This window comes from Salmo salar, chromosome 10, assembly GCF_965601325.2.
Source record: "Salmo salar chromosome 10, fSalSal1, whole genome shotgun sequence".
In the NCBI taxonomy this organism is placed as follows: domain Eukaryota; kingdom Metazoa; phylum Chordata; class Actinopteri; order Salmoniformes; family Salmonidae; genus Salmo; species Salmo salar.
Window position 1 is genome coordinate 107,075,295 of NC_138300.1, and position 13,514 is coordinate 107,088,808.

A 13,514-nucleotide genomic window follows, 5' to 3' on the forward strand; every position below is an offset into this window, starting at 1 on the left:
TTTAACAGCATTTGTAATTTAGCTTATTAAACACACAAACGATTTTCAAGTGAGAATTCGGCAGGTCTGATGCCGAAAAAGAAAGGAAATTATTGCCCTTCCAATCCCTCTATGGGTTATAGAACAGTTCATGCCATATAAAGATACTACTAGTCCATAGTAATGGCTAAATTTTAATCTCATTCTGGGTGTTAAATGTTATGCCGAAAAGTAGCCATGTTTTGCAGGTTTATAGACCCAATGTCACATACACTCTAGAACGAGACTAGCTTTTAGTAACCTGTGCTGCCACCTTGTGTTGGAAGTATACATGACAACACAAAACTCCACAAAACACAGTCCACATACTGTACAATGCTGATGGGGGATGTGTATTGGGCTCCTATCCCATCTTCAGTACATTAATAGAGAGGCCCCTGAGTGACCAACCTAAAAACCAACTGACCTCTCTAGCCCTGACAGCTGACCTTTGACCTTCTCCCATCATCCCCCCAGTGCCTTCGAAGCCAGCGCACCTCCAGAGCCAGGTGACGGTGCCTGCTGGCCCCCTGCTGGCGTTGGGGCGCATGGAGAGAGGACTCTTCAGAGCCACCATGGAGGAGGGAGGAGGAGGGCCGGTGACGGGGAAGAGCCGGGAGAAACCCTCCAAAGTCTTGGAGCTCATCAACCACTTTGAGGAGAACAGGTAGAGCACCAATCAGGGAGAAAAGTGGAGTACAAAGTGGGTAGGGGAGAAAATGATAAATTAGACCCTAGCCGAGATACAGCCCTAACTCAAATATGTGTGAAATGATTGCCCTTGTGTGTTCTTGCTGTTGTGAATGTGTAAAAGAGTATACTAACTGCTAAGAGAGAGAAAGAGAGAGTAATTCGACATGGATACATCTATTTACATCACTTGAGGCCTTATCGTAATAAACAAAATACCTTATTCAGGTGGACATGAGTAGTAATCAGTGTAACGTCAAACCATGCAAACGGAAACGTTTATATTTCCTAATATCCCTTACTATTTAGAAGATTAACTAAAAAACAGAAGTCACTTTCAGCCCTTTTTTGTTGATATCAGCTTGTGTTTCACAAGTCAAAGTGTGAGTGGAGGATGAAAAGAGATTTGTACAGAGCAGAAAATCAGCTCCCTCACTTGTGGGAGAGAGCTCACTGCTGTAGGATGAAGTCTAGAAGAAAGAGGTAGGATTTTAATACAAACTTTATATCATGTTTCGATTCCTGTCTCAGATTGTTAGATTGGCTCCTTGATCAAAAGGTTTGGTTATGTGAATCTGTCTATTGTCATTTGTCCCAGAAGGGCAAGGATAAGTGTTTCCTCTACAGCAACACAGCAATTCTCAAAACGGCATTAGTTGTGATTTCAATAAACAAACACTTGTTGCTAATTTATTATAAGCATTGTAGCTATCTATTGTGTCACCTGTCTTCATCTATTTTCCTATGACTTTAAGAAGTTTTTGATTTCATTCCTGCTTGGTTACAAGTCTGAGTGGTGATTTTAGCAGCATGTGAGGAGACCCATTAGTGAGTGCTTGAGAGGCAGAAACAATGGTGCCCTTGTGTGAAACGCTTATGCAGTGCAGTCCAACAGCATTGAGCCAGCATCATTACCCCACTCCATCCAGCACTGCCAACCGAGGCCTCTACAGGCCAACTAAGATCTCTGGAGCTACAAGCTCATCCTCACAGTGAATTGTTTTCATCAGAAGAAGGATAGCCTATAAGGAATAGAATTGGCGTAGTTATTCTTAGGAAAGGAAACCTGGAAATCCAGCATGTGAAACTATTAATGTAGCAATAAAGCCTCTCCGTTAATTTACATTTCAGTCATTTAGCAGACGCTCTAATCCAGAGCATTTTACAGTTAGTGCATTCATCTTAAGATAGCTAAGTGGGACAATCACATATCACATGCATAGAAAGTATATTTTTCCTCAAAGTAGCTATCAATAGAGTCAGAGATAAAGGGGGGGTACTGTTTGTAGAGGTAGGGTTTCAGATGTTTTCAGAAGCTGGGCAGGCACCCTGCTGACCTAGCTTCAGGGGGAAGCTAGTTCCACCATTGGGGTGCCAGGACAGAGAAGTGCTTGGACTGGGCTGAGCGGGAGCTGCCCTCCTGTACGGGTGGGAGGGCCAAGAGACCTGAGGTGTCAGAACTGAGTGCTCGGGTTGGGGTGTAGGGTTTGAGCATAGCCTGAAGGTAGGAAGGGGAAGTTCCTCTTGCTGCTCCGTAGGTAAGCACCATGGTCTTGTAGTGGATGCGAGCTTCGACTGGAAGCCAGTGGAGTGTGCGGAGGAGCGGCGTGACATGAGAGAACTTGGGAAGGTTGAAAACCAAACGGGCTGTAGCGTTCTGGATAAGTTGCAGGGGTTTGATGGCACAATCAGGGAGCCCAGCCAACAGCGAGTTGCAATAGTCCTGACAGGAGAGGACAAGTGTCTGGATTAGGACCTGCACCACTTCCTGTGTGAGGTAGGGTCGTACTCTACGGATGTTGTAGAGCATGAACCTGCAGGAGCTAGTCACTGCTTTGATGTTGTCCGGGGTCACGCCAAGGTTCTTTGCACTCTGGGAGGGCGACACTGTGGAGTTGTCAACCGTGATGGAGAGGTCTTTGAGCGGGCAGGCCTCCCCCGGGAGGAAGAGCAGCTCCATTTTTGTCAAGGTTGGGCTTGAGGTGGTGGGCTGACATCCAAGTTCAGATATCTGCCAGGCACACAGAGATGCATGCCGCCACCCAGGTGTCAGAAGTAGGGAAGGAGAAAAGTAGTGTCATCCACATAGCAATGATAGGAGAGACCATGTGACGATATGATGGAGCCGAGTGACTGTGTAGAGAGAAGAGGAGATGGTCTAGAATTGAGTCCTGAGGGACACCAGTAGTGAGAGTACGTGAAGACATAGATCCTCTCCACATCGCCTGGTAGGAACACCCCGCCAGGTAGGATGCTCAGCCCTGAGAGGGTGGAGAAGACGCTCTGATGGTTCACAGTGTCAAAGACAACGGATAGATCTAGGAGGATGAGAACAGAGAGAGAGAGGCCGCTTTGACAGTGCGGAGAGCCTCTGTGACACAGAGAAGAGCAGTCTCGGTTGAGTGACCCATCTTGAAGCCTGACTGGTTAGAGTCAAGAAGATCGTTCTGAGAGAGATAACGAGAATGTTGATCAGAGACAGCACGCTCAAGTTAGAGAAGAGGGAGTGAAAGGGTGACATGTCTTCTGGAAGTTTAGTTTTCCTCCATTTTGGCTCAGCTGCCCGCAGCCTCATTCTGTAAGCTCGCAATGAGTTACTCAGCCATGAAGCAGGAGGGGAGGGGCGAGCCGGCCGGCCCGGGGGGGAATGGGGACGGTGCAAGTCATAGGATTCAGAAAGGGAGGAGAGTAGGGTCGAGAGGCAGAATCAGGAGACAGGAGGGAGAAGGATTTAGCAGAAGGGAGAGATGATAGGATAGATAGAAGAGGAGAGAGTAGTGGGAGAGAGAGAGCGAAGATTGCGACGGCACATGCTCTCGGACTATGAGAGAAAAACATAGTCAGATGAAGAGAGAGCAGCTGGAGTAGCAGTGTTCTCTGGGGGCTCCTGCCTTTCTAGGGAGTTTTTCCTAGCCACTGAGCTTCTACATCTGCTTCTACATCCCATGTCTCCATCAGGGCCAAAAAGTCAAGGGACTGAAGGGCAGCATAGGCCGAGATGAACTCTGCATTCTTGACCACAGATCGGCAGTTCCAAATGCTGCACTACACAGCTGATTCAAATAATCAAAGCTTGATGATGAGTTGGTTATTTGAGCTTTCTAGTGCTAGGGCAAACACCAAATGTTCACCCAGGGGGTGGCCCCAGGACCAACTTTGGGAAACCCTGCTCTGGCTATAGAATGAAGCACACTGAGGTGGAGCCTGAGAAGCTGGTTATATAGACTCCGAAAAGAGGTGAAACCACTCCCCCTCCAATACAGCCACTGATTACCAAAACAAGTCACAAATTGCTCTGCCTCTTGATCCTTGTTGATGTGTCAACATTTATCTGCAAATTATGAGCAGTCAGCATTTCACACACCAAGTAGGCCACTGTACAATGTATAACACAGTATAATGTTATAATTATACTACTGTATACATACTGAGGTGCATTAAGGTGAATTGGTCTTCTGTACATCTTTTGGAAAGTTAACAGAATTTTCTAAAGCCAAGTTTATGAGGAGAATATGTGAAACACATTGCCTCACTCAAGCGTTTCAATGGCATTTTCCAATGTGCGTCTTTCTATAAATAATGGAGCCAATGTGTAGCATTGGGATAAAAATGTCAAAATGGTTTGAAAGAAAAATAAAAATGTTTTTCATGCACTTCCACAATGCAGTTCCACAGTGAATATATGCAAATTGGCCCATAACTCCAGCTATACACCAACATAGGTCTAGGACTATACATCCTTTCAGCAGGGTTCATACAGACATTGGCAAGTCAAATTCAAGGACTTTCAGGAACTTTTTCAAGCATTCAATTGTCATTTTCAAGAACCTCAAAGTTATAAAATTGTATAATTTATATCATTGTACATATAGAACCACCCTCCACCAAAAAGCATGCAACAACTGGAAAAGAAAAAGTAGGCCATTCCCACTTTAAGAATAATACTTTTTTTAAGGCCTTGAAATTAGAATTATTATTACATTCTAAAATATGTGAGAATAATGTGGACATTGCCTGACTAAATAGTTTGGATGCATGCACGGCCATTTTTCTGTAGCCTATTTGGCTGATGCAGGCACACATAATAAAACATAGGCAAACATAATAAATCCATGAATAGCAGTATCGTTAATCTCACCGTTGCTGTTTTATAATGACAAAGTGACCAAAAACCAGGTTCTTTCTTTCCATACAAATGCAAGGATTTGTATGGAAAGCCAAGGTGAAGCCAACATTAGATGTTGTCGTCCTCATAATAACCACACATGGTTTTACCGCAAAATACTAGCGAAACAAATGAAAGTGGCCAGCCACATCTCTCACAAACACGCATCAAAAATGAAATCACGGATAATTATAAGGGAGCAGGAGAACTTGTAAATTGGCTACAATAGTTACAAGGACTGTTCAAGCACCAAATTGAGGAAATGTCTGATTTTCAAGGAAGGCTTATTCCAGTACTTGAATTTCTGAGCTTCAAGTTCAAGTAGGCTTCTTCAAGCCCCTTCTGTTGTTTTAAAATTACAGGTGTAACATGGAAAACAAACTGTATTTGTCATGTTATTTCATTGCCAGAAAATATTGTGAATAAGCCCTATAGGCTTTGTCATTTTTTGTCATTATATCCAGAATAATTAATAGTAAGAGCGTTGGGTGTTGCACCCAATTGTGCACGGTAGACTGGTGTTCAATCCAAGGCACATGAACTCATCACCTTGATGCTTTCTCTTTTAAATCTAACGAAACACTGCTGTAAATCAAGCAGACAACAACAGATGATCAAACTCAATTCGCTAGGGATATTAGATCCAATATGGATGCAGGCACAACTGTCTTAACCAACAAAATGAATGAGACACCAAAATATTCTGGATGCTGTAACCTCGTCTCAGAACATTTCTTATTATTCTGTATGTAAATCCGGGAAACTCCATTTAGTATTATATGTTCATTTGTGGATTTCGAATGATATGTTATGAATTACAAATCTTGTTTTTTTTTACATTTTGGAAAAAACATTTTACCCCTTTTTGTCCCCAATTGGTAGTTAGTCTTGTCCCACCACTGCAACTCCCGCACTGCTTCTTGACACACTGCTCGCAAGTCAGCCGCACCAATGTGTTGAAGAAACACCGTACAACTGGTGACCGAAGTCACCAGTCGCTAGAGCGACTCCTAACCCGGAAGATGCTGGGCCAATTGTGCGCCGCCTTATGGGTCTCCCGGTCGCCGACCAAGAGTCGTCTGGTCGAAATTTTAAAACGTGTATTTTTCCATATATAGACACATCCTATGTGTTTTAATCAAATCAACCATATCAAATGTATTTATTTACTGTATAAAACCCTACAGAAACCCACCCTAAAACCCCAAACAGCAAGTAATGCAGATGTAGAAGCTCAGTGGCTAGGAAAAACTCCCTAGAAAGGCAGGAGCCTAGGGAAAAACTTAGAGAGGAACCAGGCTCTGAGGGGTGGCCAGTCCTCTTCTGGTTGTGCCCGGTGGAGATTATAAGAGTACATGGCCTTGTTCTTGTTCTTCAAGATGTTCAAACGTTCATAGATGACCAGCAGGGTCAAATAATAATCACAGTGGTTGTAGAGGGTGCAACAGGTCAGCACCTCAGGAGTAAATGTCAGTTAGCTTTTCATAGCCAAGCATTCAGAGGTCGAGACAGCAGGTGCAGTAGAGCGAGAGAGAGAGTGTCTAAAACAGCAGGTCCGGGACAAGGTAGCACATCCGGTGAACAGGTCAGGGTTCCATAGCTGCAGGCAGAACAGTTGAAACTGGAGCAGCAGCACGACCAGGTGGACTGTAGGCAGCCAGGAGTCGTCAGGCCAGGTAGTCCTGAGGCATGGTCCTAGGGCTCAGGTCCTCCGGGAAGGGAGGCAGAAAAGGAGAGAGAGCATACTTAAATTCACACAGGACACCAGATAAGACAGGAGAATTACACCAGATATAACAGACTGAACCTAGCCCCCCGACACAAAACCGGACAGGAAGATTACGTAAATTAATAATTAAGACACACAAATGACTAGTGGGAGACCGATAGCAATTGATTCGATTGTGCCGGGCTGGCTCAGACTTGCTGTGTTAAAAAAAGAACAGTGAGAGACTGTGACTAGCACCCGTTGACTCTCTCTCCTCCCTGCTGCAGCGACCACCACACATCAACAGTGTTTATTGCTCTGTCTGTGTTGCTGAAGCTGCAACATAATTACAGCCATTTCTGACTGAAAAGTCCTGTTACCAAAATCCCTCATTTGTTTAGGAAAAACATTCCCTATTCCCTCAACCCTTGCTTTCTTTACGTGACACATGTCAAACTATTACAGACTACAAAGGGAAGCACAGCCGAGAGCTGCCCAGTGACACGAGCCTACCAGACGAGCTAAATAACTTCTATGCTCGCTTCGAGGCAAGTAACACTGAAACATGCATGAGAGCATCAACTGTTCCGGATGACTGTGTGATCACGATCTCCGCAGCCGATTTGAGTAAGACCTTTAAACAGGTCAACATTCACAAGGCTGCTGGGCCAGATGGATTACCAGGACGTGTACTCCGAGCATGTGCTGGCCAACTGGCAAGTGTCTTCACTGATATTTTCAACCTCTCCCTGTCCGAGTCTGAAATACCAACATGTTTCAAGCAGACCACCATAGTCCCTGTGCCCATGAACACTAAGGTAACCTGCCTAAATGACTACCGACCCGTAGCACTCAAGTCTGTAGCCATGAAATGCTTTGAAAGTCTGGTCATTGATCACATCAACACCATTATCCCAGAAACCCTAGACCCACTCCAATTTGCATACTGCACCAACAGATCCACAGATGATGCAATCTCTATTGCACTCCACACTGCCCTTTCCCACCTGGACAAAAGGAACACTGATGTGAGAATGCTATTCATTGACTACAGCTCAGCGTTCAACACCATAGTGCCCCACCATAGGGCCCCTCAGGGGTGCGTGCTCAGTCCCCTCCTGTACTCCCTGTTCACTCATGACTGCACGGCCAGGCACAACTCCAACACCACCATTAAGTTTGCTGATGACACAACAGTGGTCCCTGATCACTGACAACGATGAGACAGCCTATAGGGAGGAGGTCAGAGACCTGACCATGTGGTGAAAGGACCACAACCTCTCCCTCAACGTGATCAAGACAAAGGAGATGATTGTGGACTACAGGAAAAAGAGAACCGAGCATGCCCCCATTCTCACTGACGGGGCTGTAGTGGAGCAGGTTGAGAGCTTCAAGTTCCTTGGCGTCCACATAAACAACAAATTAACATTGTCCAAGCACACCAAGACAGTCGTGAAGAGGGCACAACAAAACCTATTCCCCCTCAGGAGCATGGGTCCTCAAAAGATTTTACAGCTGCACCATTGAGAGCATCGTGGTGGGATGCATCACTGCCTGGTATGGCAACTGCTCCGTCTCCGACCTGCAAGGCTCTACAGAGGGTAGTGCGTACGGCCCAGTACATCACCGGGGCCAAGCTTCCTGCCATCCAGGACCTCTATACCAGGCGGTGTCGGAGGAAGGCCCTAAAACTCGTCAAAGACTCCAGCCACCCTAGTCATAGACTGTTCTCTCTGCTACCGCACGGCAAGCAGTACCGGAGCGCCAAGTCTAGGTCCAAGAGGCTTCTAAACAGCTTCTACCCCCAAGCCATAAGACTCCTGAACAGCTAATCAAATGGCTACCCAGACTATTTGCACCCCCCCACACGCTGCAACTTCTCTCTGTTATTATCTTTGCATAGCCACTTCAACAAACCTACCTGCATGTATAGTACATAATTATCTAAATTACCTCGAAACCGGTGCCCCTGCACATTGACACATTGACTCTGTACCGGAACCCCCTGTATATAGCCCTGCTATTGTTATTCACTGCTGCTCTTTAATTGTTTGTTTTTCTCATCTCTTACTTTTTTCTTAATTATTTTTTTTTAGGTATTTTCTTAAAACTACATCGTTGGTTAAGGGCTTGTAAGTAAGCATTTCACTGTAAGTTCTAGACCAGTTGTATTCGGCGCATGTGATAAATAAAATTGAATTTGATGTATGCATCGTATGCACGTGACCAATAGGGCCTGACCTATAGCATATCATAATCACATCAATAAACTGGTTATAACAAACTCCGAACACAGAAACAGCAAAATGAATGCAGAGGACTTGACAAATAAACTCAAAACGGGGCAATGTTTACTGGTTGCTCAGGAGGTAAAGGGGAAGTCAGGTGTGTGGAATAAATTTGACTAGTTGTGGAGTTCAAGAAAAATAAGGTAAGGAGCAAGCGCTGAGTGCATATTGTGTGCGCCAAACAGGTGCTGTTAGATTACCAAAAAATTATTCTGACCGTTTGGAACAATGTAAACAACACTAAATAAATGATCAGCGTACCAGAGAGTCTGTTGTAATATTTTTTTGTTAAGCCTTTATTACAGCAAAGACTAAAAACAGTCACATTCATTAGTGTTTAGGAAAAATATAGGCCTAAGTAAGTTATGGTATTAAGAATAAATAGGATGTGCACTTAGGCCTACAGCTCAATGGTGGTTATACAAGGCTGCTATACTAAGCATACTAATGATGACATTACTTATTATTGTAATTATGATCACAATAATAATAGTAATGATAGCAATTAGGAGATCAAGAAAAAGGAGGGTTATTATTATAAATATAATTTTTCTGACAATTTGGAACAGTGTAAAACAACACTAAATTAATTCTAAATCATACCAGAGACCTAATTAAGTTGGGGTTTCCTCGCTTTTCCTAGACAATAAGGCAAGGCCTGTTTTCTCATCTCCTCATTCAGCTGCTGCCTCCGCCGCATTCTTCCCAACATCAATATACCAGTTAACATTGCTATTATGCACATAGCAACATGGTCTAGGAAAAGGCGCCAATTCAACAGCACACTGATGTGTTTCAGAACCGTGAACAGCGACCACTATCCAACACGGGTGAAAAGCACATTTAAAATGTAAAAAATGATTAGTGTTGCACCATTGTTCTTATATAATATAACCATATACAATTTCAGTAGCACGTCTTCGAGTGATGGACTGAGCCATCCCCACGGCCTCCATAATTGATTAGTCCACTCAGACAGGCGCGAATCAGACAGGTGTCTTGTACACCATGAAAAACTGTTTTGATATTTACCACTGCTCGACTAAAGAAATCTCAGTTGACCAACAGTCTATCGACCAAACAATAGTGCTGGGCAGTGCTGGATAGTGGTGGACAGTGGTGGGCAGTCATGGATAATGGTGGGCAGTCGTGGATAGTGGTGGGCAGTCATGGATAGTGGTGGGCAGTCGTGGATAGTGGTGGGCAGTGGTGGATAGTGGTGGGCAGTCATGGATAGTGGTGGGCAGTCGTGGATAGTGGTGGGCAGTCATGGATAATGGTGGGCAGTCGTGGATAGTGGTGGGCAGTCGTGGATAGTGGTGGGCAGTCGTGGATAGTGGTGGGCAGTGGTGGATGGTGATGGGCAGTCGTGGATAGTGGTGGGCAGTGGTGGATAGTGGTGGGCAGTCGTGGATAGTGGTGGACAGTGGTGGATAGTGGTGGGCAGTCATGGATAGTGGTGGACAGTGGTGGATAGTGGTGGGCAGTGGTGGGCATTGGTGGATAGTGGTGGGCAGTGGTGATAGTGGTGGGCAGTGGTGGATAGTGCTGGATAGTGGTGGGCAGTGGTGGGCAGTGGTGGATAGTGGTGGATTGTGTTGGGCAGTGGTGGATAGTGTTGGGCAGTGGTGGATAGTGGTGGGCAGTGGTGGATAGTGGTGGATTGTGTTGGGCAGTGGTGGATAGTGTTGGGCAGTGGTGGATAGTGGTAGGCAGTGGCGGATAGTGGTGGATAATGCTGGATAGTGGTGGGCAGTGGTGGATAGTGGTGGACAGTGGTGGATAATGCTGGATAGTGGTGGGCAGTGGTGGATAGTGGTGGACAGTGCTGGGCAGTGGTGGAAAGTATTGGGCAGTGGTGGATAGTGGTGGATAGCACTGGGCAGTGGTGGGTAGTGGTAGGCAGTGGTGGATAGTGGTGGATAGCGCTGGGCAGTGGTGGATAGCGCTGGGCAGTGGCGGATAGTGCTGGATAGTGGCGGACAGTCATGGATAGTGGCGGACAGTGCTGGATAGTGGCGGACAGTCATGGACAGTGCTGGATAGTGGCGGACAGTGCTGGACAGTGGCGGACAGTGGCGGACAGTGCTGAACAGTGGCGGACAGTGCTGAACAGTGGCGGACAGTGCTGAACAGTGGCGGACAGTGCTGAACAGTGGCGGACAGTGGCGGACAGTGCTGAACAGTGGCGGACAGTGCTGGATAGTGGCGGACAGTGCTGGATAGTGGCGGACAGTGCTGGATAGTGGCGGACAGTGCTGGATAGTGGCGGACAGTGCTGGATAGTGGCGGACAGTGCTGGATCGTGGCGGACAGTGCTGGATCGTGGCGGACAGTGTTGGATAGTGGCGGACAGTGTTGGATAGTGGCGGACAGTGCTGGATAGTGGCGGACAGTCATGGACAGTGGCGGACAGCGGCGGACAGTGCTGAACAGTGGCGGACTGTGCTGAACAGTGGCGGACAGTGCTGAACAGTGGCGGACAGTCATGGACAGTGGCGGACAGTGCTGGATAGTGGCGGACAGTGCTGGACAGTGGCGGACAGTGCTGGACAGTGGCGGACAGTGCTGGATAGTGGCGGACAGTCATGGACAGAGGCGGACAGTGCTAGATAGTGGCGGTCTGTGCTGAACAGTGGCGGACAGTGCTGGATAGTGGCGGTCTGTGCTGAACAGTGGCGGACAGTGCTGGATAGTGGCGGACTGTGCGGAACAGTGGCGGACAGTCATCGACAGTGGCGGACAGTGCTGGATAGTGGCGGACAGTCATGGACAGTGGCGGACAGTGCTGGATAGTGGCGGACAGTGCTGGATAGTGGCGGACAGTGCTGGATAGTGGCGGACAGTCATGGACAGTGGCGGACAGTGCTGGATAGTGGCAGACAGTGCTGAACAGTGGCGGACAGTGCTGGATAGTGGCGGACAGTGCTGAACAGTGGCGGACAGTGCTGAACAGTGGCGGACAGTGCTGGACAGTGGCGGACAGTGCTGGACAGTGGCGGACAGTGCTGGATAGTGGCGGACAGTGCTGGATAGTGGCGGACAGTGCTGGATAGTGGCGGACAGTGCTGGGCAGTGGTGGATAGTGCTGGATAGTGGTGGATAGTGCTGGATAGTGGTGGGCAGTGGTGGATAGTGGTGGGCAGTGGTGGATAGTGGTGGGCAGTGGTGGATAGTGGTGGATTGTGTTGGGCAGTGGTGGATAGTGTTGGGCAGTGGTGGATAGTGGTGGGCAGTGGTGGATAGTGGTGGATTGTGTTGGGCAGTGGTGGATAGTGTTGGGCAGTGGTGGATAGTGGTAGGCAGTGGCGGATAGTGGTGGATAATGCTGGATAGTGGTGGGCAGTGGTGGATTGTGTTGGGCAGTGGTGGATAATGCTGGATAGTGGTGGGCAGTGGTGGATAGTGGTGGACAGTGCTGGGCAGTGGTGGAAAGTATTGGGCAGTGGTGGACAGTGGTGGATAGTGGTGGATAGCACTGGGCAGTGGTGGATAGTGGTAGGCAGTGGTGGATAGTGGTGGATAGCGCTGGGCAGTGGTGGATAGTGGTAGGCAGTGGTGGATAGTGGTGGATAGCGCTGGGCAGTGGTGGATAGTGGTAGGCAGTGATGGATAGCGCTGGACAGTGGTGGATAGTGGTAGGCAGTGGTGGATTGTGTTGGGCAGTGGTGGATAGCGCTGGGCAGTGGTGGATAGTGCTGCGAAGTGGCGGACAGTGCTGGATAGTGGCGGACAGTCATGGACAGTGGCGGACAGTGCTGGATAGTGGCGGACAGTCATGGACAGTGCTAGATAGTGGCGGACAGTGCTGGACAGTGGCGGACAGTGGCGGACAGTGCTGAACAGTGGCGGACAGTGCTGGACAGTGGCGGACAGTGCTGAACAGTGCTGGATAGTGGCGGACAGTGCTGAACAGTGGCGGAGAGTGCTGGATAGTGGCGGACAGTGCTGGATAGTGGCGGACAGTGCTGGATAGTGGCGGACAGTGCTGGATAGTGGCGGACAGTCATGGACAGTGGCGGACAGCCGCGGACTGTGCTGAACAGTGGCGGACAGTGCTGAACAGTGGCGGACAGTGCTGGATAGTGGCGGACAGTGCTGGATAGTGGCGGACAGTCATGGACAGTGGTGGACAGCGGCGGACAGTGCTGAACAGTGGCGGACAGTGCTGAACAGTGGCGGACAGTGCTGAACAGTGGCGGACAGTGCTGAACAGTGCTGGATAGTGGCGGACAGTGCTGAACAGTGGCGGACAGTGCTGGATAGTGGCGGACAGTGCTGGATAGTGGCGGACAGTGCTGGATAGTGGCGGACAGTGCTGGATAGTGGCGGACAGTGCTGGATCGTGGCGGACAGTGCTGGATCGTGGCGGACAGTGTTGGATAGTGGCGGACAGTGTTGGATAGTGGCGGACAGTGCTGGATAGTGGCGGACAGTCATGGACAGTGGCGGACAGCGGCGGACTGTGCTGAACAGTGGCGGACTGTGCTGAACAGTGGCGGACAGTGCTGAACAGTGGCGGACAATCATGGACAGTGGCGGACAGTGCTGGATAGTGGCGGACAGTGCTGAACAGTGGCGGACAGTGCTGGACAGTGGCGGACAGTGCTGGACAGTGGCGGACAGTGCTGGATAGTGGCGGACA

At 48.2% G+C, this 13,514-nt stretch overlaps 1 protein-coding gene across 6 annotated transcripts in view; it reads left to right on the plus strand.

The window, feature by feature from the left end:
* LOC106561377 (FYVE, RhoGEF and PH domain-containing protein 4) overlaps nucleotides 1–13,514 on the plus strand; it is a 108,445-nt gene that overhangs the window by 77,351 nt on the left and 17,580 nt on the right. For 5 of the 6 annotated variants that reach the window (XR_006757071.2, XM_014125258.3, XM_014125259.3 and 2 more), the window contains exon 3: nucleotides 496–685. Coding sequence is in view for 4 of the 6 variants with exons in the window: in XM_014125258.3 (XP_013980733.3) it covers nucleotides 496–685 (190 nt within the window). In the remaining 2 variants the exon portion in view is untranslated. Of the gene's footprint in view, nucleotides 1–495; nucleotides 686–13,514 lie in introns of those variants that run through there. The other variant, XM_045688334.2, reaches the window with a different exon arrangement.